The following is a 25,268-nucleotide window of genomic DNA, read 5'->3' on the forward strand; positions in this document are numbered from 1 at the left end:
TTAATGCTGAATTTTATTTAAAAAAAATATATATATGAGAGTGTTGATAGAGGTATTGATCAACATATATACTGTTGTATTGTATGAACGTTTTACAAATGCATTAATGAAAACGAAAGTCACATTCATGAACTGTATATTTACACAGGCACCAGGCTATTTGTCCGTGTAAATCTTTGTTTCTGAAAAGTGCAAATCAGACTTTTATCCTTGACAGGCGAGACGGGCGGAAAACAAAACGTGTGAGAGAGAGAGAAACCGAGACAGCGAGATACTGAGGTTTTCACACAGCTAACCACACTCTGCTGTGTGTGAATGCATCTAGTGCACTTGTTTCAACTGTGTGTGGAAGGCAGAAAGGAAGGAAGGGAGGGGGAGCAGCGGGGGGGGGCGGCGGCAAAGGGAGGCAGACACCGACACCTAGGCAGTCACACTGAGCGCGAGGGGGGGACAGCCGGCTCTCAATGGGCAGGTCTCTGTGAAGCGCAGCCTACCTGTTGGAGCTCATTGCGGGAGACTGCCGTGTGCCGGGACCCACGCTGATCGTGGATCTGCAAGGAAACCCACTGCTCGAGACAATAACAGCCCGAACATGTCTCCCAGACTATTCGTCTGCGTCGTTTTGGTTGTGTACCACGGGACGCAAACCTGCAGTGGATTTAACATAGATGAACGGTTTCCTGTTATCAAAGAGGGACAAACCAAAGGGAGCTTCTTTGGATTCTCCGTAGCTCTGCATCAACTGACGGCGGGCTCCAGAAAGTACCTGTAAGTTCTCAGCTGTGCATGTCTTAAGAAAACACTCCACTTCTTCCTCCTGTTGAGGTTCAAATACGCAGACTACGCACCTGCTTCAGACCAGGTGGCGATAAAACAACCATTTGTCCGTCTCGGAGAAACGTATTGCGCTCACATACTGCGGTTAAAAAAAAAAAAAAACCCGCGGTATATTGCGTTTAACACCTGTGTCACGTTTATAAACTGCGCTTAATGGTTAGATGGGTTTCTTCGCATCACACACTTCCCTTTTTTCTACACGCGAAGTAGTTCCTCTCAAGGCAACCACCTGTTAAACGGCAGCGGAGCGGATTAATAGCCTATTTAGGCCGTGAGACATTTTTTTTAGAAGAACGGTGCCATGTTTGTGCCCCTGTCTTATTTGATGAACGTCTTGTAATTGGACGTGCGGCGGAAGTTGGGACCTGGGTCAGAAAACGTTTAAAATATGTTTGCATTAAAATATGTTTGCATTTCAGTCAACGTAGCATCAAGCAGGAATCTGAGGTATAAGACATAATATTAATAAATAGATCTCTGTAACACACATATTCACCTTTTAATTTCTCTGGCTGTCACGTTAATCCAATATCTTTTAATCATCCGAAGTGCAATTCTCCAATTTTAACTCAATCCTATGATTGCAAATGCACAATTGACTAAATTGCAAATGCCATAATTCCTGTTCTTTGTGAGAAACTTTAGCTGCAGGCGAAACAGCTGAGCCAGGTGAGCACAGACTCATCAACTACAATCTGGGGCTTGCCTGGAGTTCAATATACAAGCCGAAGACGTCTTTTAAGGTCACAGCAAGTGGGGCAAAAAAAGAAATCAGATCAGTTTATGGGTTCCCATATTTGTCACTTCTGGGTCGACTTCAGTACATATTCATGAAGGAATACACAGGAAGCCATGACACAGCCTGCTCTACTTTCTTTCCACCTACACCGGTGCTATTACATTCAGCTGAGACACACGCGGGATTGTGTTTCGCAATAAAGGTGTTCATTGGGCTGTAACACTTGTAGTTTGTTATTACAGGGACATAAATGCTCTTGTGGAGTGAACAGAGTTTGGGAGGATTTACATAAAAGTACATGCTTCTTGTTTTTAGGAATAGTTGATGTTCACCGCCAAGAATTTATGTGACACACCTTTCTTATATGCAGCTTCTTGAAAGATACTCAAACTGTATCATTGTTTAGTGTAGGATTTCCGTCGGCCAATTACCGCGGCCCCCCTCATCCTTCCGCGTCTGTGATCACACAGCGTGACCATAGCTGGCTGTTATCTGTGTCCTCGCGCTGCTTTGAAGAAAATTGCAAAGCAGGGCCCACTTCCTCTGTGTCGTCACCGTCGAAGTGAACTCAGCTTATCAACCGAATCTCCGCAGAAATGTCCCCTAGTTCATAGAATAGATTGCAGCGTGTCCAGTTGACACTTGATCAATGTGCCATCTTGGCCCATGTCCCCAGAGGGATGGTCTCACTGTCCACAGACTGCAACCCTAGAAGGGGACCACATGGCCGTGGTAAAGAGGCCGGAGGCCCGTGGGGACAAGGAGGCTGTAAAAAGTCTCATCAGTCCGCTGCTATATGTAAGTAAATGTGTGCTCAATTCTATATTGCAGCTTTTAATTTAGTAATTAAGGATTAATTTCAGTAATAAATGCTGCAAACATCCCCCTAGATTAAGTTTATAAGGAAAAGTACATAAATACATCTAGGGAAGTACTTTCTTAGTGACAGTCAGATGAGAAGATCAATACAACTCACAAGCCACTTATCTTAGTTTAGCACAAAGACTGGAAACGGGGAACAGCTAGCTGACCCTTTCTAACATCAAAATCCATCTCCCAGCATCTCTAATGCTGCTTTTCAGACACCTCAGCAACATTTTGACCTCCTATAGAAAAAGTGCAACGGAGTTCCTATTTGTAAACTCGAGTTAAATCCGTGTACTCAACTTCACAAAGAAGCAGTTGTCTGACGTCACACAACAATGGAGGACCACAAGTGTCATGTTGTCTTGTCGTCTCTGCAAGCTTGACATAAGCTAAAGCTAAAAAAATATGTCAATGATGATGTCAGTAATTGAATTCATAGCTGCTGCATTTGCTTGCCTCGTGTTGTGTTTTGGTGCCTGATGTCAGCTTGGGACTCTAGAAAATGTTACAAAAAGCTCTGAAACTTCCAGCCTCAATGTGACTTTGACCTGTGATTCAAAAGGAGAGTGTTAACCAACATACCTGCAACCAAACTCTCACTTTAAGTGTTGAATTTCTCAACAACATGTGTGCGTCTCTCATCTCAACCGCCCCATTTGTCTGTGGAGCCACCACTGAGTAAAGAGTCCTCCGGTACTCAGACCTAGTTGTGTACATACTCTGTGATTCTGTGAAGACGCATCACAATGTGCTGATGGTGTTACTAAGTTTGTCTCGGGCTGGTTTTTACGGCGCTGCTTTGTGTCGTCTGGCCTCTTTTGTGGCCCCGTATCTGTCTCACCGCACCACAGAGCTGTTTTGTCACATGTTTCCTCATCGTTGGTGCGAGCTAGAGTGTGAATATTTGAAAAATGCAAGAACTGGGTATTTAAACCAGTCATGACATGTACGATGTTTGAATTCTTTGCACATGCATGAGTCAAACAGAGTCCAGGATTAAAGTCATCACAGAGGGCCTCCACTCCCTGTTCCGCAATAAAGCGAGTGCAATAAAGTTTTCCCTTAAGATGAAGGCCATTATCTCATTAGTCTGAATCTAGCAGCGCATATTGGCTCAACTGAAGCAATTTAAAAAAAGATTTTTTCAAATTGGGGGGAGTGCATGACCAATTACTGGGCCAACATTGCTTCTTCTTGGGGAAGGGCTGCACCTGAATGATCTAAAAGCTACCTGAGGCCAATTTGTACGGGGCATTCACTTCTCCACTTCACCCTTCTCTTTGAATCACCCATTTTTTTTTCCCCTGAGAGGGCTTTTTTTTTTGTTCTCTGTTGCAGCAAGGAGGAGGGGCTGGGTAGTCAGCTGGCCACCTATTGGCTCTTCCAGTCCCCTGACCCCATGGTATGCTTGGAATGTATTGCCCTTCTCTGCACAGTCACAACCTGCCAGGTTTCAGGTTGAGACAAGACAGGACTGAGTGGTTCTGACTATTGTAGAACACACACAAATCCTCCAAAATATAAAAATCCTTCTGTTCATCCTTCAGCAGACAAAGATTCCTTAATGTTGTGGGTGGGAACCTCTGCGAGCTGAGAGGAAGAATTGAATTCCTCTGACTGATGAATATCTAATCAGAGCTGAAGTGCTTTTCTAGCTCATCACTGTCTGAATACAGTCGCCCGAGGCCATGAGAGTCAGCCATTTCATTTGACGGGGCCTTCCCCTTTCTGCTGTGAGCTACAGATTATACTGGTCGACCTGCTGTAAGGTTTACAGACACACAGTACATGCTCGGCTTTCCGTCCAACCACCTAAAGTTGGACGGAATTGAACACCTGATTCCTAAATCAAATTTCTGTTTTGTAAAGTGAATGTAATGCAGCAGATGAAGATGGTCTGTTGTATTGAACCTCAGCTTTAGTCTGTTAAAGACATAATTACTTGAAACTTGTTACATGAGACTCGCATAATGTAATACTCAAATTGTTGGATAGTATCACTTAAACTAAACGCTCCAATGTGTTACCAGACATGCTGTTGCACAGGCTAATGTAAGTGATGCAGGTGGGGATGTCCAACTTGGCTGTGATCCAACATTCCCCCTCATTGAAAAACGAGTAGTCTTTCTCTCTGAAGTGGGCCCCATCAGAGCTATAATGTCGTGCCACAGTGAAACATTTCCCAAAAAACAATCCTGTGTTGTCCATTAGACCCTCAGACATGTTTTACACGAGAGCCAGCTGGGAGTTGTACCTGATGTGGTCATAGCATCTGAAAGATTGTGCTATTACATGCTCGCAGTTTTATTTCATGTCTCTTCGAGAAGTGCCCGTAGTTAATGCATTGACCATTGACTACATGGAATACTGTATATTTGATATTATTTGCTAATCCCTCCTTCGTCACATGATATGAATATAATGATTCTATCTTATAGCGTTGTATTACATAGATATTTATGATCCAGTAAAAAAGTATTAAATGTAAAGAACAAAGATTCAAATATTTTTACCACTGTCTGATAAGGCAGTCCGTTTGTTTTTTATTTTGTGTTTTTCTATTGTTGGTTAACCTTTTTTAATACAATGCCCTTTACACAGGGTTTCTAAGTCGGCTTAATTGATGGTTGATGAATCATTTACTAATTGATAAGGACAACTCTTGAGTTTGCCAGGTTGTAAAAACTCACTTTGATTGGTACCGTTAGACCATTTGACCACTGATTTAAAAAATAAAAAAAACAGACACGATTGTCCAATCAGGAAATACATTTATATACAACTCATTAACACTGCAGTCTTGATTATTAAAACCTTTTATTAAAGACTTATTGACACTTTCAACTGCAGACATAAAGGCTTATTACTTTACAACCCAAAATTAGCTCTAATGGCTTATAGCTGATCTACGAAGCATTAGTCATTGTTTCTTAACCATTTATAAACCATTTACAGTTAATAAACCCAATATAAAGGGTTTACTTATTTAAAAGTGGTCGCCAACAATAAAAAGGATGAAAACCAGACAATGTGTGATGAGTCTGTTGTGGACCAGCGTGATTGTAGGTTGTAATTTATACATAGTTTTAAGTCTAACCCAAGCCACTGCAACTCTACACAACCTCACTAAAGTTAAGTGCAAGTGTGTCCATAGTGACTGGTCCTAATCTTTATGGTATTTATTGGCTGTATCCAATCAGTTGGCAATGGCATGGGCTGCATTTTGTGTAGCAGCTCAATGAATGACGGCTTCTAATAACATGTTGAACTGGATCCCAGCGGGACATGAGGCCTCCTGCTAATCTCCACAGAGGAGATTCTCTACGGTGGGGCTTTCATTGGAAATACCTGCAGTGAAGACTGCTTCTATCCTAACAAAACTGTAAGAGATCCCCCTTCTCTCCCCTGCTTGTACAAATGCCCTCAAACAGCATGGAAAAGAAGCTGGTGGAGCTGGCCTCCGGGCTAATGAGGGGGCTACCTGCAGCTAGAAAAACTATATGCTTCAATACCTTTCCCTCTTCATGCCATTTTTCATCTTTTGAAGGGGAAATGATCCTGAAGTATAGGTTTACACTCGGTATTCATGTGGATGTCAGTGAAGGCGGCAGCTCGTTGTCCGGCCTTAACAATACAAGATGTGCTGAAGATATGTTATCAAATACCTCCCTTTATATCGGTAATTGAAAATAGTAGAATTAAGTGTTCTGTTTCACTGGTGTTCTGCGGCCATTTTTCTTCAAGCCCCAACAGGTAAATCCAGATGTTTCATGCACACACCTGCTCTGCTTTTATTTTTTTTTTAAGATGAGTAATATCTGAGTGAAAACTTGGCACTACGCAGACACGCTAACAGCGCTGCTGTCTGCTTCATTACAGCTGTGCGGTAGTCCACCTGTAAACCCTATACTCCCCCCCCGTCTCCCCCCTCTACATACAGCTGGGGTCAAAATGTTAATGGCAATGCTGTTACTGATACTGCTAGAAGTCTCTAGTGAATTCTGCTATGGCTGCATGAGGTTTCTGCTGGTGTCACTAAGAAACATGCCTCCAGGCTCAGTTTGTTTGTTTCTGTTTGTTTGCATACATTTGTGTGTATTTTTTCCTGTCAGTTTAGTCGGTTTGTATGTTTGTGTGTGTGTGTGTGTGTGTGTGTGTGATAATCGTGTGTAGCGGTGCTGTGCTGTCTGCATCTGCAGCAGTCGGGGTCGCCAGTCTGACGTCATTCACCCAGCGACACCAGACTCTCAGTAGGCATAGTTAGCAGACCAACCTGCACACGTAAGCCAAAATAACATTGGCCTTGTCAGACGAGGTTTTACTCGTTGCTAATGAAAAGCGAGTTAGTTTATTATCAGGGGATGACCTGCCATGTTTAATTTGCCACACCGGGTCTAAATGAGTTTGCTCTCTTGTTACTGTTTCACCAATGGCAGATGGTGGTCTTCAAACAGGATGTTTGTCCAGCTGAGATTAGACTGGTGTGTGTGTGTGTGTGTGTGTTTGAGAGAAATGCAGGTGCAAACTGACATATATATATATATTATCTTTTGATCAACAGTAATGTATGCATTGCATTTCATTTTCATCAAATGTTTTCCCCTCCTGATTAAATTACCATTTATCACAATGATGCCAGGATTTCATTTACTCTTTTTCTAATTGTTATGCATGCGCAGTCTGCTTCTTTGTTTAAAACATCTAACGTCACTATCGGCGGCTACACTGTGAGACTGTCATTATTACTTGACTCTTTGGCTTACATTGATGCCGATAAAGCAAATTGGATTTGCCTCACAGATTGACAGAGATGAGAGATCAGGGCCGAAAAAAGCTCTATCGCTCTTCACCCTATCGCTCTGGACTCAGTGACAGTCAGTGAGCTCAGAGAAGTGTGACTGGAAAACAAACGTTTCAAGGCTTTTAGACAATCAAATGAAACTGGATCAGTATTCTGGCTGCATCCCACCAGGTGCACTGCTGTTTTCGTGAAATCACAGTTTAACACGACTGGCGGTGTGCACATGGTTTACTGGGTGTGCATTCACCACTGATCTCCCTTCACTCTGTGCATGTTTCGTTAATAATTTACACCCTTTGAGAGTTATACAGAAGACATAAGTTCCTTGTTTTACATCAATGAAGAGTTTGGCCTTATGTACATTTGCCGTGTTGTGTCGTGGGAAAGTGTCCGTGTTAATTTCTTATAATTAAAATAAAGAAAAACATGTGGAAGTACTGCGATGCACAGGTGCTGTGATGGCAGGTCAGTTTGACCACTTTTTTTAAACTTGCAGCAGGTTGATGTATCACTGTTTGTCCAGAGAGGAATCATCTGTTAGCCATGTTCTGTACGTGCAGACACACACAGTCAGTGTGTTAACAACTAGGCGTGCTTACTGTGAATAGTCTGATAGCAATGTGTGTGCTTACCCCTACCTACAGCTTTGTGAGAGTGTTTCCTGAAAGTACAAAGAACTGGATTTATCAGAGTGCTATTGAAATACAGTGAAACCGCACACACACACACACACACACTCATCACGTGACTCATTTCCTCTTAAAGTCAGCACAGTAATGGTGGACCAGGAGGTAACACACCATGTCTCTCGACTTTCAGTGCAGTCATTATGAGAGCATTAAAAGATTCGGCCCTGGTCTGCTCTTGTCCTTGTGCTTAATTCAATCTGCGAATATAATCGCTCCATTCAGTATTATCTCCGTTTATTTGCTTAGTGGGTCTAAGTGGCAATGTTTCCGTGGAATCGATATGAGTCGCCTGTAATGCACTAGCTCCGTACCATCCTGGAGAATATTGAGAGTGCAGCATGTGTGTGTGTGTGTGTTTGTGTATCTGTTTAAATGGATTTAGGTTAAAGGGTGAGGATTAATAGCATTCTGTGCGCCTGTTCCGTGCTTGTACTTGTACTTGTTCGGCAATTTGGTGAGCAGCCATGTCATGTAGAACAGAGAGGGTCAAACCAATTCATCATCCACAACAGCTTGCACATATGCCCGTTGCAAAATAACGAACCAACTTTCGTTCTCTCGTGCACAGATTTATTATACTGCGTTATTTTTCGCACAGTCTGCCAGTTAGTGCAGTGAAAATGACCAGGATTGCAGGAGATGGTGACATTGGCTCACAGTTCTCTCCTCTTCACATCGCTGAGCCTCGTCTGCACTGATCCACCAATCCCCCCCCCCCCCTCCTTGTCCAACAACAAGTTGGTCTGACAGTAACCTGACACATCATTTTTAATAGCAGAAGAGACAGACCTGTGGATTTGCCTCGAATTCACAAAGAATAGAAAGATTCATTACACTAATCACGACTTCTTCCGTCATGGGTTGTAGTTCTTAAAAGAGTTGCGCGGCTGTGAAAAACAGGCACTGAGATTTTCTTACATGAAGCTGAAACCTTTTTTTCTTTGCCCCCGAGGGCCACAGACACACCCTGTGACAAACAGGTTGCCCTGAGCCTTATCTGGAGAGGTGATCCATCACTTGTGTAAGGCTGACATATTCCAACACGCTCGCAGCCGTTACAATACTTGGGTCTCTTTGTCGACCACTTTCTCTCACTTACCCATTTTTATATGTTGATACCGCTTGACATTTAAGGCAAGGGCCTTTAAATGTCAGGGTGAGAACTTGTGTGCCATGTTTCGACCTATATTGTCTCATCGCCCTCCTGTTCCGACTGGACCCAGGTGAAGATGAAAGTAATCTAAAATGGGACATTTCTGCTCCTCTGTAAACACGACTGACTTGGCCCTGCACATTGTCTCTACTTGTTAATCTCGCAAAGGCCTGTGAGATGGAGAGAAAATGTCATATCCAAAAGGGTTTAGTCATCTCTAATTAAGTTGCGTTTCCTGGTTTCAGTGCTGTTGATGTTATTCTGAGTCAGGAGCCATCAGGTGGGGGGTGAGAGCTTGAGAGACTAAGGGCTTAGTTTTGATTAACTTCCAGGGAGCTACATGTGCTGTGTTGAGTGTCTTATAGACAGATGTCTGTTTACCAAACTGACAAGGCATTGTCGTGTTTTCTCTTTTTCTCTCCTGTGAGACAAGGAGCGATCAGCCTTTTTGCTCTCCCCTCCCTTCCGTCCCTCCCTCGCTTTTTCAACCCCGGCTCCCCCGCCTTTGTTTTTTTGCTGCTGTCAGGAGCTGAGGTGGGCAGTCATGATTGAGATGGCTTTATAAATTGACCTCTTGTTTGTTTTACTAAACACCACTGATATGAATATATCCAACTCCCTTCCTCTGGGAATTTCTTAACTCTAGGTGTCAAGAATGCAGGCAGCGCTCACCTTGGCTGGGTGTGTTCGCCACAGTAAATGTTTGGTTTAGTCAGCCGTTCCTATCACTTCTGAGGAAGAGGGGCGGATTTGAACATGTCTTCAGAGTAGGAATGTAGCTCCAGGTTGCCCCCCCCCCCCCCTTCTCTTCTCTGGGCCTTTGACAGCCTGTTTATGAGGAGGTGATGAGCAGGGAGGGAGGTAGGAGGAGAGCACACAGGACAGGATATGAGGTGTGTTATCATGGACGAGTACATAAAGTGACAAACTTGAGGCCTTGAATTTGTTTGTTGACATTTAGAGAGGTTTTCATCTTTGGTCTAATAATAACTGATATTACGGATTTACACTTTGGCTTTTGTGCCGAGTAAAAAAACAATGTACAGTAAAACTATTCAATTAGCAAGCTTTAGAGGGGCCTTAACTGACCCAAGCTAGCTGTTTCCCCCTGTTTCTAGTCATTGTGCTAAGCTAAGCTAATACTTGGCTGGCTGCAGCCTCATATTTACCTCACTGACTTTAGAGTGGTATCAATCTGCACTTCTAACTCTCTCCAAGAAAGTGAATATTTCCCAAAATGTCAAACCATTTCCTTTAATTTAAGTGTTAACCTTTATGAAAACACCACTTCCTCGTTTTGAAGCTGTGTGTTCACTGTATGCCAAACCTGGTGCGTCTATCAGCAGGGTTGAATTTCCACAACAAACACAGGTGACCCACGTGGCTCTGATGAGACAGTGAGACGACAACGAGTTTGTTTATAAGCTCGAGCTGGACTAAGTCATTTTTCTCCGGTTTGCTGCAACAAACGCAACGACAGCCAAGATTACCCAAGCCTCCCTAACAATGAGAGATTAGCGCTGGACTCTGTGCCTCAATTAGTCTTTTTTCTTCTTTTTTTTCTGTGTGTGCAAATTCACACTAACTGAGTGTTTTATAACAGTCTTGCTTATTCTCTGGGTTGACCCCATTTCTTTTTCTTTCCTTCTAAATGCGTTGGATAAGTTGCTTCGTTTTTTTCCCACATGAATTGCTGACCTTATAAGGGAGTGTTTTGAGACACTGTGCCCTTTACAGCTGAAAAACATTTTAGGTGGCCATGACTTCTGATTAAAAGTCTATGGAAGAAGACAAGCAAGTCATGAAAACACGCACCTACTTGCTCATCTGCTAACGTTTTCTGTTGTATGGGAGCACACACACACACACACACACACACACACACACACACACACACACACACATGTAGGGTAGATTATGGAAGCGGTTACACACTCGCAGTGGGACTCTGTGGCCCTGATTCTCCACATATCAGTCAGTCCCACTAACTACTACAACTCTCTGTGGAATCTCAGCTGCTGTCTACATTACTGAATGATGACCTGAACCAAGGACTCGTAACTGCCAGTCCACTGTAAACTGCTGGCTTCCAGAGGCCATCTTTAGCGAGGCTCTAGCTGTTTGTCATCACCGTGGCAAGATAATTGATTCAATGATGATAATGCCCATCTGGTAGCAGAAAGAAGGGATAATTGTACCGTTCTGTTTCAAACGATGCCTGCAGGGTGACTGTTTTTTATGCATCAGTGGAAAAATATTTTGTGCAGAGCAATGTATATCTAGTTCTGGTCCACTTTTCCACCGATAAGTAATATGCATGATGCCATAGCTCCTGAAGTTAGATTAGACATGTTGGTAAAAAATAATGCTCACGTTTCAAATCGGTAATGGGGGTAATTCGATGTAAGATCAGAGGTGGAAACAAACTCACATGACTGATTTCCATGCAAAGCCAAACTTTCTGAGTCTGGTCAGGTTCAGGTGACACATGAAAGAGAAAATATTTGTCTGGGGATGTTCTCATGATTAGATTCTGAGTATTTATGGGGGCATTTTGTCTATGCAAGTGTGTGTGTGTGTGTGTGTCTAGATACAGAAGGCTGTGGTGGAGTGGTGCAGCCTGGTTCACAGTAAACTGTGTTTATGAAAACCCACCGCATAACCTGTGTTATGCACAGCTCACCACAAAAAATATTTTACAAAATCTAGGAAATATATTTTTAGGATTTTACTCAGACATCAAGTACTTCAGTACGCCTCATCCTTCCGTCATGAGGACATAATATTCAAGTTGGAACAATGAAGGCTTGACTCATGAGAGACATTTTATTTTGAAGGCACAATGGCCGCACTGTAAAGGTGTATCTTTAAGTATACACCCATTATCTGTATTAATACAGACTTATCAGTGTGTGTAAGGGGTGGCCCACAAGCTTGACTAACGGCTTGACTCACCACTTTCCACTGTTCACCACAGCCAGCGCCATGTCAGCGCCCAACCAACATTGCATGAACACATTCAGAAAGTTTCAATGAAAAGAACACACTTTACATGGCTATATGCTTTTGTTTCCCCACATAACGGCAGACCATCTGTCACACACACACACACACACACACTGTAAACAAGATTGTCGGCGTCCCCCGCCCTCAAAGTGGAGCTAATAAATCTTGTGCTGACAGTAAATAGGGTGTCCCAGCGCAGAGCCTTGTAGAGGGAGTAATCCCTCTACTTCAAAGCTCTGTGGTGTGTTAAAAGGTGCTGATGTAGGGAGTGTCTGGGGTGAGTGGACAAAAAGATCAGGTCCATCACCAAGAAGCTAGTTTGTGGGTGTGTGTGTGTGTGGTGCCCAGACTTGTCACGGGTCACGCTCTGACTAATACACTCTTAATTATCTCCACGATTAATTCATAGGTCACGTGAACTGGCTCACTCGTTGTTTGTGTGTGTGGGTGTGTGTGTGTGTGTGTGTGTGTGTGTGTGTGTGTGTGGGGGTGTGGGGGTGTGGGTGTGGGTGGGTGGAGGGGAGCCGAATACGTACTACTATGTCTAAGGTGGAAGATGGAAGCAACATGCTCACATTCAAATGTACTACAACTCAAACCTGTTTGGATTTTCTGTGTTTAAACTAGAAGAAATATCTGGGAAATCATCTAGGTTTTCTTGTTGCTGCTGTTACAATATGTTGTGTTGTATAACACCATGACAAAGGTCTGATCTAATCTAATAATCTGTCTCTGTCTTTCTGTCCAGGCTTCTTGCAGGAGCACCCAAAGAGAAAGCCGAATCTCTAAAAAATGTCAATGAAACAGGTGCCGTCTACTCCTGTCCCATTACAACAGACGCCTCCGACTGCTCCAGAATGGACCTGGTCAGCACAAGTAAGCGTGACGCAGAGCTCTCGGATGTGATTCATCGTTTTGTCATTTAACAGGGGAATGGGGTATCATAACTGAGTTTCTGTACAGGTCCAGTTAGTGATTTGAGTGAGTCTGAGTCACACAGTGAAGGTCGTCGACTGCAGTCTGAACCTGATCAGACTCCAAGATGAGGGAGAGCATTATAGCATTGATGTGAAAACAAGACTACAGTCTACAGACATGTTTGTTGCTCTGTGAGGCACAGCATTAAGTTAAGTTAAAAGAAAATGCTCACAGTGAAAAAGTAGAGATGAGGCTGATGGGAATCCAAAAACTCCTGATTGCAAAGCGGTGAACTGTGAATAATCAGCCAGTCTCGAACAGTCTCAGAGTCTAATCCCTGGCATCTCGCATTCACAATAATTTGCTGCACCTACACGATGAGCTCCAGGATATGAAACTCTGAAAGCGCATCTTTTCTTAATTGAAGGTTATTAACTGATAGACTTACCGCTCTACTACTTGGAGGTGAATACCCCCCCCCCCCCCCCCCCCCCCGGAGGCGACAAGTAAGAACCATAATAAAAGGCTTCCTCGCCACTTTTGATGTTGAGGTTGGAGTGGCTGTTGCTGTAGTCACAGCACATTTTTGTAGTTAATATTCGTCAGGGCATGATCCAGTCTGAATGAAGCTTGACTGTTTGGGTTGGTTTTCCTGTGACTATATTCACAATAATCATGTTGAATGATACAGAATGAACAGTAGAAACCTGGTTTTTAAATTAAAGACCTACCATTTTAATAATCCGAATGTGAAATGGTATTTCTACACTTTATTTCCACAGCAAATCCATCTGAGATGGTGGAGGGCATGTGGCTTGGTGTGACAGTGGCCAGTCAGAGAAACCAGCCAGCGGGACGCGTGCTGGTGAGATGACATCCTGTTTTCTCTATTAGTCAGTGTCGCAGGTGGAATATTATATATGGTAACATTTACTGCAGCACTGAGGGGAAGTGGGGTGAGATATTACCCTTTGCATTTCATTATTAAGTGTCACAGATGACACAGTGTGCTTGTTGCAATATTTACTGCAGCATAAACCAACCGGATGATGCACTCAACACGCACACACCCAAGACAAAATGACACGCAGGTATGAATTGCCACATAGTTATAATTAAATCATGTTCATACGTAAAATATTATATTTCTCCAGAGAGATTTTTCCCTTTTATTATGAAAGAGACATTTTTTTTTCTTTGGTTGAAAAATATTCATGAATATATATATATATATATATATATATATATATATATATATATATGAATAATGGAAAGGGTACATTTTACCCTTTCCATTTGTTTCATTTTAAATTGTAATATATTGGACACTCACATCTGACACTTCTATTATTGCTGGAAACTGGAAGGGGCTCTATTTCTTATTTTAAATCAGTTCATCCATTGTAAAATCTTTATACATTTTTTATTTTATTTTGTATATGTTTTTATAGATTGATAAAATGAAACACCTGAATAGAAAAAGAGTAGAAAGACACAGAAAAGCACATGGCGAAATTATCCTCTTTTTTTGTATTTCTATCCTATTATATAGGAGCTGTGTGTCACATCTTAAATTGTTTTCTAAAAAAAAAACAATTTATGGCTCATAAAAACAGACTGCCTCATCTTATTACTGCACGCTTAGTGTGTCATACAAAAAGGAGCAATACTACCATAATGATCAGGAATGTATTTGGTGTATTGTTTTAATTCCAAGGGTATTTAATTTGCTTTAAAGGATTATTTTCGCTCTTAGCCATTATATATTTCTGATGTGCACTATACACCCCAAAGTGACAGAATTGATCGCCAGATTTGGCACATTGTAAGTTAGACCAATTACACAGACCATAATGTCCCAGAATACACACTTTTCTCTGGTGTCCAGGCATGCGGGCATCGCTATGTGAAGATCATCCAAGGAGGCACAGAGGAGCAGCGACGGATGATAGGAAAGTGCTACGTCAGGAGCAACGACCTGACCTATGACGCCAACGATGAATGGCAGACCTACAAGTATGAGGTCTGCAACCCCAACTTCGACATGGAGTTAGAGGGCATGTGCAACATGGGCATCTCAGGCGGCATGACAGACACTGATGTCTACATTGGCGCTACAGGCAGCTACCTGTGGCAAGGTGGGCACTGAAGAGTTAACACCAAAAAGAGTGCGTTTTGTTACTTGAACACTGAAATAATGGGCTGGTTTCACAGACAAAGATTAAACCCTGTGCAAGTCTGCTAAATTCTAGTGTTAGTCTAACACTGGGATTATTCTCTGTCTGGAAAACCTGTCCAATGTGCATGAAGCAGACATAACATTGTTGTTTAATCCTGCTTTTTTATAAAGGAAATGTTCATGTAACGTGGAGAGATCCAGATCCATTGACTTCCTGGGACTCTATAAGCAAAGACTTTGGACAGCTGAAAAGACGATACAGTTATATGGGTAAATATATAGTACAAATACATGTTTTTGCATCATATAAATGTATGGACTTTTCCATGCTTTCAAGGCCTCTTACCCCTCCCACAGTCAGATGACAGTTTAACAGTGAATCTCGAATGCTGTCTTCCGCAGGTTACTCAGTTCTTGAAGAGAGGAAGCTGCTCAGCCGTGACGAGTACACAGTGGTGACAGGGTCTCCCAGGGCCGAGTCCAAGGGATCTGTGATGTTCGGGAGAAAGACTGACAACAATATCGAGCCGGTGCTCATCATTCCCGGGGAACAAGTGGGTTCGTACTTTGGGAGCAGCCTGGCTGTCACCGACCTCAACAATGACGAGTGAGTCTCTGCGCACCACACTGAACATCGTTACTATCTTTAGCTTCTTGTTTGAAATATAGTACATTTAGAAATTGTCCATGCTGGGAATCAATTAGACTTCCTTTTTTTAAATCCATTGGAGTCCGAGCAGTCTCAATATTAATGAATGCACACAGAAGGATTCACAATGTATTTTCTGATGCACACACAAACATGTATTATTTAGAATCCCACAAAGATTTGTATTTAAAAGTATTTGCAATTTTCATCAAAAATATATTTGGATGTTGTTGTTACATCTATATACAGACTGTTGAAGTTAATTTATAGACTGCTTGTCTTGTGTGAACGTCACTGCCTTTATGTGGGGTTTTGAGTGACTCCCCTCGTTGTGGCTCGATCCACAAATGCAGTTTTTTTCGAACAGGAAATTATGTTGTGGTCATTTAGATGTCTACTTCCGTGTCAGCCAATCACGTGAGCGTAGCTTCGCGGGTTAAGATTCAATTGATCGTTGCACATGTGCAGTCTGTATTCATGAACAGGAAGAAAGACAACACACTTACTACATCCAGCTGCCCGGGGAGAGTGTAAGTACCGGGATAAGTAACTGCCTTGGCGAGCATATTTGAATATGTTTGAGTTATGAATGCTTGCTATGTTAGCGGTGTGGCATTCAACACCAGCGTTAGCTAACAAGTTGTATATATATAGCTAATGCTAATGATATTGCTAGTTAGCATTAATGCTAATAGACAACCTAGGAGCTAGCTATCCATAATCATAGTTACGTTAACGTTAGTCAACATCAAAACTGTTGTGCAGTCTGTTCTTGCCAGCTAGTTAACTAACTAATTTATTATCATGGTTTGTGATCAACTTATTTGTTGTATATTTTCACCAGGTAGCTAAGCTATTTGCTAAGTGAGTTACCACCCCGTATGCGACTGGTGTCTAACGTTACTAGCATTATATTATGGCTAGCTAGCTAATGGTCCTAGGTGGTTGGTTGTCTATTAGCATTATATAACGTTAGCTAAGTTGTTAGCCAAAGCTAGTGTCAAACGCCACATCACCAATGTAGCAAGTAGTTATAACTCAAACATATTTAATGATGCAAGCAAAGACGGTAATTCCTTGCACTTGGAGCAGACGCCATGTTGAAGTTGACCTCTGACCTCCAGGCCACTGGATGTAGCAAAGATGCTTTCTGAACTCTCTCTGGTTGTAGTTCGGCTGATATCGACATTCTGATATCCATTAATATTGAGACTGATCTGACTCCTTAGGAGCAGAGGTGTTAATGTGTAGAAGGATGGTCTGTAACTCTATCTGGTCCTTTTGAGCTGCCTCACGCTCGAATGCTCCGTAGCTATGATCTGCCTTGTTATGCAGAGAATGCATGACACACATGTTTGTATGAGAGAACCTGTCCTTTCAGCAGCTGAGATAAAGTGTTTATCATAACACAATGGTGAAATCATGTCTCCCTGAATGCACGAGTTAAACCTTGTTTGGTCTGTAAGATTTTAGTGAATACACACATTTGAAATCTAAGGAATATACTATTTAGGATGTCATCTTCTGGTATTTCTGTGCAGGAATTTGCATATTGAAGAATATTTTTGGACATTTCCTTTGCTTATTACAGCTGGAATGACTTGATCGTGGGCGCCCCATTTTACTTTGATCGCATGAAGGATGAGGGAGGAGCGGTGTATATCTTCATGAATGAGAATGGATCGTTCCAAAAAACCGCCAGCGTGGTGCTGAAGGGTCCCTCGACCTCTGCATTTGGCTTTGCAGTGGCTCCCATCGGTGATGTCAACCAAGATGGATTCCAAGGTATGACTCTGAACACAATATTTGTTTTATACTCACAAGACCAGCTAAATACAGGGAATAGGTCATGTAAAAGTTGAAAAAAGGCAAAATAATTGCACCCAAGTTTTATTGATTTGGTGAAATGTTAATTCAGATATTTCTAGTTACATTCATTTGATAAAGTGTCTATTATTTTGTCTACCTCGAGGGTACTACTGTTTATTAAAAGGCGCTGCTATGAAAAAAATGGTAAAGAGGAACCATTCAGTTCCCCATTGAGACTTTGTGTGATTGTTAATTATCCCACCAGTGAAAGATAACGTAACCTACTGTGTTGCAGTTCAGACTACTTAAAAGCTGTACAAAAATTAAGCAGTACTCTGCTACCACCTAGAGGGCAAATATATTCCACACACAGACATCCCTTAGCTTCCTCTCAGCAGACTGCCTTTGCATGTTTCCTTTTAATGTTTCACTCCATTGTTTATGTCTGCAGACTTTGCAGTGGGAGCTCCATTCCACGGCACAGGAAAGGTTTACATATGGATGGGAAGTAAAAAGGGAATCTCAGAGGACCCCAGTCAGGTGATTTCTGATTTAATGCCACAGATGCACTTCAGACATGCCGAGGGCCAGATTTAATGTGCTGACCTCGTATTTGTCACTGTCGCCCCCTGTAGGTGATTGAGGGTAAGTCGGTGGGAAAGGGAGAATTCCGCACATTCGGCTACTCCATCAATGGAGGGATGGACATGGATGAAAACGGTTATCCTGACATCTTAGTTGGCTCTCTGGACGACCGCGTGGCTCTGCTCAGGTACAAATAAGAGAGAGGCGAAGCAGAATATGGAATTGTTTGTTTCTCTTGTTGGATTTGATGGTGTGTGTCTGTTTGTAAATGGTAAATATGTTTACTGTTCACGCAATGATATGAATTGGGCAGTTTTATTCCTCTTCCTCCTTGTTTTCAGGGCTCGACCAGTCCTCCACTTAACTAAGGACTTAACTGTCGAGCCAAAGATTGTGGACCCTAATCAGTGTCTTGGAAGTACACCATGGTGAGATGTCTCCTCAGAACACCTCATTCTGAAACTGGCTAATTAGATTTAGTGTGAAAATACATTCATTTTTCTTTGTGTTTTACAGCATCACAGCGACTCTGTGTATGTCTTTCACTCTAAGCAATGGAAACAAAGACTTTAAGAAAAATACCAGTAAGCAGTCTTTCTTTACTTAAATTACAAAAACATTTCCAATGAGGAGTCATGTCAATGTGAAATGAATAATAATTCCAATTTACGTAAAATATAGGCTGCAATTTTGAATCCACATGTATATCTATGGTTACAAACTGTGGGGATACTGGCATGCTGTGTGCTTGCTGTATTGTCTGCTGTAGCGTTCTGTAACGTACTGTGTGTTTGTACTTTGTAAAGCGGTGAAGTACACGGTGGAGGCCGACGTGGAGAGGAGAAGAAGCCCTCGCGTTCGCTTTCAGAGCAATGATGACGACACATATACCGGCTTCCTGAGCCTGCCATCTTCCAAATCCACGTGTCATACTCTGAAACTGATTGTAGTGGTAAATCCTCAATACAAATGCATCAATTCAAATGCGGGTTTTATTTACAGCTATGGTGAGGGGTGCTGTTGCCCAGTAACCATGTGTTTATTAATGTAAGACTCTTGGCTGATTCTCCAGGGGCTTGTGAGAGACAAACTGGAACCGGTGGTCTTTTCCCTCAGCATCTCCTTGCATGAGCAGAAACCTAAATCCAGACGATCCCTGCAGAACCTCGACTCCTTCCCAATTCTCAGTGAACAGCAGAAACTCACTCAAAGAACTGAGGTATGGCGCGGTGCATACACACACGAGTCGCATTGTAAATCATTATAAGCACACGTATAGCCTGTGTGGAACTCCCCCGGTAAGGTATGATGCATTATTATGTGTTCCATTTCCTGCAGATTAACTTTCAGAAGGAGTGTGGCTCGGACAACAAATGTAGCAGTAACCTGCAGCTGACAGCCCAGTTTGTTGACGAAGAGCATAAGCCTTACCCCAGGTGAAATGGAACTCTGATTTATTAAGTCCTCTTTGACTGATATGGGTTTTTAGAGCTGATGGAAGTCACAAATAGCTTTTGGGTGACATTTGGGGAATATGTTTATTCGCTTTCTTGTCCAGAGTTAGATGAGAAGATTGATGCCACTAAATATATAATATCAATAATAATATCAAGCTAGCACCATCAGCTGGTTGGCCTATAACAACTGGAAAGAAGAATATAACACGTTATATATATATATATATGGTTTATTTCATGCAGTTATCTTCGGACAGAGCAAGGCCTTGTTACCCTTGTTTCTCGTCTTTATGCTAAGCTAAGCTACTGTCCCTGGCTGTAGCTTCCTAGTTAGCGCACAGTAAATAAGTGTAAATCCCCAAATGTCAAACTATTCCCTTCAATGTCAATACAGAGTGTTTTTATTTTTACCCTTTGAAATGTGTAACAATCACAAATGCTTCTTCAAAAACGTATGCACTGTCACTGTTGATTAGCTGTCACCGCCACATACCTACTGTAGCAAGTAAGAACTACTGTAGGAGTAAATAGGGCCGTTAATGTATTGATTAGCCAAAATGATTGTTAAAAATGTAGTGACGAAATAATACACACAGTACATGAATCCCTGTCTCCAGGTACGGCAAATTCCAGAAACTTCAGTTCAACAGCAATATGAAGATAATAAGGCTGATGGTGGAGGTCACCAACTTTCCTGATGGGGGGAAGCTTGGTGAAGACGCCCACCAGGCCATGCTCAACGTCACCATCCCTGGTGCACTGAGTTACTCTGGCGTCAGGTCGGCGGTACGTCCACTGGAGGGCAGCAGATGACTGACAAATGTCCATTTATTACGCATTTCCTCATTGGCATTATGTTATATCTTTATTCATGTTTGCCATCAAAATGTAATTATTTTGTTCACTTTCTCAATATGCCGATTTTGTGTTCAGGACCACGATGTGCAATGCAATCTGCATGAGACAGTGATTTGTGAGCTGGGAAATCCACTTAAAGGCAATGAAAAGGTATGTTCTGAATTGATTTTCTCTCATACATGTTGACTCCTTTCCTCCTGCCGACACCGCTCATTCTCTCGCTTCCCTTATCAGGTGTCACTTGAACTCAAGTTCGAGACCTCAGGGATCAATTTGTACACACAAGAGATTGAGTCCCAGCTGCTTCTGTCCACGTAAGTGTTTAACATTGATGCTTGATTTTGTTCCCTTTTTATGTTGAAGGCTTGGGTCCCAGTTTTGATTTGTGTTTAGTGTCAAATGGCTCTAGTGGCTATTACATTACATTGGCTCACAGTGTAGTAATAAGGGTTGTTTCTTCAGTCTTAGTGAGCAGAGTGACCTGAATCCTGTGCCTGTGGCCCTGCAGATTGAAAACACCATCCTCCCCTCCTTCTCCATGTGAGTCCCATTGCCGAACATGACTTCCTGTATATATACAGTAAAGACCACAGACATGCCATGGACACTGAAGTAGTTAATGTCACAGCACTAAATTGTTACTTTCACAGTGTACAATCATTTCTAACTCTCTCACCCTGTCCAGAGCAAACATGCTGGTAAAAACGGAGTTCAGTGGGACGGTGATGGGCGAGTCAGCCATGGTAAACACCAGTGACGTGGGCAGTCTGGTGGAGTTCACCTTCAATGTGAGTCACCATCACCACTCAAGACTATATGAGACCTCCAGGATTGTATATTGCATCTATAATATGTGTGCTACCCACATTTTCCTCTTCTCCACCCTGTCTTTGAAGCCAAAACTTTTAATTCTTCTGAAGTTTAATATCGTGCGGGGAAGGGATTGTGGTGTAAGCATGACCAGGGGTGGTTACTATTTAGGGGTTACAAAGTGAAGCCCTGACTGTTATTCCACACCATATTGTTATTTCTCACCATTATGTTTGATTTTTTTCTGTTACTGAAGTTTCCTATTTTTTTCCCCCCACTAGGTGGACATGAGGGGACAGCCTCTGGGAGACATGGGGACCCTGGCTGTGGAGTTTGAGTGGCCCTTTGAGGTAGCCAACGGCAAGTGGCTGCTGTACCTGACGAAGATTTTGGTGAAAGGGGAATCAGAGGTGGAATGTAACCCTTCTGGAGAAGTTGTCAACCTACTTAACCTAACTGTAAGGCTTTTTATTTGTTATGCCTGTGCCCTGGCGACAGCCTTGGACAGAGTCATTGTGTTTTCCAGTTGTCTGTCTGTATGCACGTACGTACGCGATATGTCAGGAACACCTTGAGGGAATTTCCTCAAATTTGGCACTAGGCATAGGACGATATGGAACTTTCATGTCATGATTACCTTGGCCAAAATATTCAGATTCACAATATTATCCTGATCATCATTAAAAGTGGCTACTAGGATCACTTCACCTTAGATTTAGCTAAGAAACGGGTATTTTTATTGCATTACTAATAGGACACAGATCTTTTTTTAGTAAACATCGTTTTTAGTGAAAAACCAACCATCAAACAATCTTAAATAAGGTAACCTTAAATCTTAAGGTCCCCCTGCATAAACATAGAAAATAGCAACATTGTGTGACTTTTTCCTTCTTGATAATTCCTTTTTTTCCTTTTTTTTTTTTAAATCAGGCTCTGTATTTTTAATTTCTCTACCATGATAGCGGGCGAGACAGCTTTTTCAAGTTATGCCCCTTTTCCTCATCCCCTAACTTGGTCAAGTTTATCTTGTCTAATCGAATAGATACTGAAGATAGAGATTGTGAATAGAAAACAAAACACATGAAAACATCCTGGGTTCATATTCCCCTTTGAGTCATGCTTTTCTCATCTAACCTTTCCCATCTCTCCGTGTACTGGCAGCTTTGCAAAAGTTTTTCTGTTCTTACAGCTTACTCCTGCCCACACCCAAGACATACGCACATCCCAAAATGTCCCATTACTGAAAAGCCACACGGTTGCATTTCAACATAATGAAATGCCTAGAACCAATAACAAGACTGTGTCTACAGACATGCATCTCAGTGAGGCTGGCACAGCGGCACTTTGAGCAAAATGCTAATGCTAACATGCTCCCAATGACAATACTGACGTTTAGCAGGTTTACTGTTCGCAATGTCCACCATCTCAGTTTAGCGGTTTAAAATGCCAATGTTTGCTACTTAACACAAAGTACATTATAGTCTAGCATAGGCTATAACAACTGTGTTACAGTTACTCACAGTTTAATTGTGTTTGCTGCCATTGTGCTTTTCGCAGGCTTGTTGCGTGAACTGTAGTTACTGACGTGAGTGAACTGAAGCAGCCTGAGCTGCATTAGTGGATGTCGGCGGTAGAAAATGGGTGTGAAAAAGGTCTCAAAGCCAAACCACAGATGTTCAGAAATACATTTTGGAAAATGTATGTGTCGCCACATCCAGACTTCACAGAGCCTCAAATAGAAAGTTATAATGCGTGCGGCCTAGAAATAGAGTATAAATGACAGTGCTATTCTAAGAACAATTTTGTAATGTCTTTATCAAAACCAGTAATTACCACGAGCCCTCTGATGTCATGTTTCTGTCTCATCTGCTTCCTTATTTAATTTTCCCTTCCCACTTTCTTGTCTTCCAGTTGTCAGAGGGCGGACGAAAGCGCACTAAACGACAGATCGTGGTGGATGACGTTGAGACAACAAAGCCACAAATTATTGAGCCACAGGCAGCCATCACATTGCTCTCTCCTCACAAAGAGACACACCTGTTGGTAAGAAATGGATCTGGCGCTCTCATGAACAAGCTTGCACGCGTCATTTGAAGTACAAATATCAATTATATTTGATCAGAGATCATGAATATCTGCACTTTATTGGTGGTGGGACCGGAAGAAGAGTCAGGGGATCACCAAAATCAGTAGAATTTATTCTCTGGGAATTATTTATATCTTTACCAAATGTCAGGGCAATCTTCCTGATTGTTGCTGAGATGTTTTTGTCTGGTAGACCAGTAAGTGTGGCTGGAAACCAATAGCAACGACCTACTTTCACTCAACATATTCTTTGGTAAAGAACGTCATCCCCGAGTGCAGAAGTGAATCTTGTACTGGCTGCAAAAGCAAAATAGTCTTAAGTGTCAATGTTTGTGTAATAGTTGTTCTTTGTCATCGCGTGTTGAAGGAATGCTCAAAGGGTACAGCCCGATGCGTGACGTTCACCTGTCCGCTGCTCAACATGACGGATTCAGCCAAAATTTCTGTCCGGTCCCGTTTGTGGAACAGTACGATGCTCGAGGTCAGCTCTCCAGTTTTATGTACACACATTATTGATAATAATGGTGTCCTTTGAACTTATTTTTTACAATGTTTTCTTGCCGTGTGTGTGTGTGTGTGTTCGTTCCTGCAGGACTATTCCAACGCTCTGAGAATTACGGTCAGAGGTCAAGCCACTCTGAAGCTCATTACAGATAAACCAACCATCAGGATGGACAGTCAGACCAACGTGGTGTGTGATCATGATGATGATGATTGTGATGATGATGATGATGATGATTTTACTTGACTCTCTCCACCTTTCTAGTTCACAGTAGAAATAGAACCACTGGAGGGGGTGGAGGCACCCTACGAGCTCCCGCTGTGGATCATCATCTCTGCAGCTGTGGCGGGAATGCTCCTACTGGGAATAATCATTGTGATACTATGGAAGGTGAGACTGCCAGTCACTGCTGCACTGATTACAGTCCTGCACATGCTGTATTTCTGCAGACACAGACAGCAAATAGCCCCCGAATCTCTGTCACACCAACAATCGTTTCTGGGTTATGAGAGCTGTTGACTCATTTTTTTTCTTACTGATTTTATTACCTCCATATTGAGCCTTTAGTCTAACGTTTGACATGCACCCTGCTCCTCCACCCCCAGTGTGGCTTCTTCCAGAGGGCCAACAGGAGGGAGATGTATGAGGCCAAAGACCAGAAGGCTGAGATGAAGATCCAGCCCTCTGAGACAGAGAGGCTTACTGAGGACTACTGAGGCCCCCATGGGTCCCCAAACAGAACACACCAGTGGGGCTTTTGGGTAACGACGCCCATACAAATGGATTTTCTCTGGATACTATTACTTAAGCTTGGGGTGTGACTCTTTCTCATGACTTAACTTTCTCTTTTATGTCCGCTCTGTGTCTACCTAACATCGCTTCTGTTTCCCTTTCAGGCTATCAGTGTGCGCTGCTGATCATTTTATATCATGTTTGTCTTTACTACTTTAATCACCCTCTCCATCTTACTCAGCGTGGGTCTATCTTTACTTTACTTGATTTTCCTCAGACTATGAATCCTAAATCTCATTCTCAACTCGCCATTAATCCCAGCTCTCCTGCTGTTTAAGTGTATCCTCTTTAATGTCACCTCCCTCTCTCTCTCTCTCTCTCTCTCTCTCCCTCCCCACTAGCTTGGATTCTTCAAGCGAGCAATCTACTACCGGATAATGCCAAAGCACCAGGGGGTGAGAATTCGCAAGGCTGAGCGGTATCAGTTCAATCTTGGATTTCAGCCTGAGGAGCCCCAGAAAAAGTATTGGATCACCAACTGGACAGAGATGCAGCATTACTACTACTGAAGCCTTTACTTTGGGCATTGAAC

The 25,268-nt window shown here is 42.5% G+C and overlaps 1 protein-coding gene across 1 annotated transcript; it reads left to right on the forward strand.

Annotated features, from left to right (window-relative positions):
• Positions 1–579: 579 nt before the first annotated feature.
• Positions 580–25,216, forward strand: itga3b (integrin, alpha 3b). The gene is made up of 26 exons (XM_079183093.1): positions 580–768; positions 12,841–12,968; positions 13,793–13,875; positions 14,899–15,148; positions 15,361–15,459; positions 15,592–15,796; positions 17,430–17,623; positions 18,099–18,187; positions 18,283–18,419; positions 18,574–18,660; positions 18,749–18,816; positions 19,039–19,184; positions 19,305–19,451; positions 19,571–19,668; positions 20,307–20,475; positions 20,623–20,697; positions 20,782–20,861; positions 21,010–21,087; positions 21,233–21,335; positions 21,639–21,815; positions 23,269–23,400; positions 23,810–23,923; positions 24,035–24,133; positions 24,209–24,334; positions 24,550–24,705; positions 25,078–25,216. The coding sequence occupies exons 1-25, from the start codon at positions 593–595 to the stop codon at positions 24,658–24,660; spliced, it is 3,171 nt and encodes a 1,056-aa protein (XP_079039219.1). The 5' UTR covers positions 580–592; the 3' UTR covers positions 24,661–24,705; positions 25,078–25,216.
• Positions 25,217–25,268: the final 52 nt, after the last annotated feature.

This window comes from Pholis gunnellus, assembly GCF_910591455.1.
Source record: "Pholis gunnellus genome assembly, chromosome: 21".
In the NCBI taxonomy this organism is placed as follows: domain Eukaryota; kingdom Metazoa; phylum Chordata; class Actinopteri; order Perciformes; family Pholidae; genus Pholis; species Pholis gunnellus.

Bases quoted from the DNA above. Each gene is read 5' to 3' on its own strand.
- itga3b (XM_079183093.1), top strand. From the start codon at position 593: ATGTCTCCCAGACTATTCGTCTGCGTCGTTTTGGTTGTGTACCACGGG. The intron at 13,876-14,898 runs GTGAGATGACAT...TCTGGTGTCCAG, and splicing joins AGCCAGCGGGACGCGTGCTG to GCATGCGGGCATCGCTATGT. The intron at 18,661-18,748 runs GTGAGATGTCTC...TGTGTTTTACAG, and splicing joins TGTCTTGGAAGTACACCATG to CATCACAGCGACTCTGTGTA.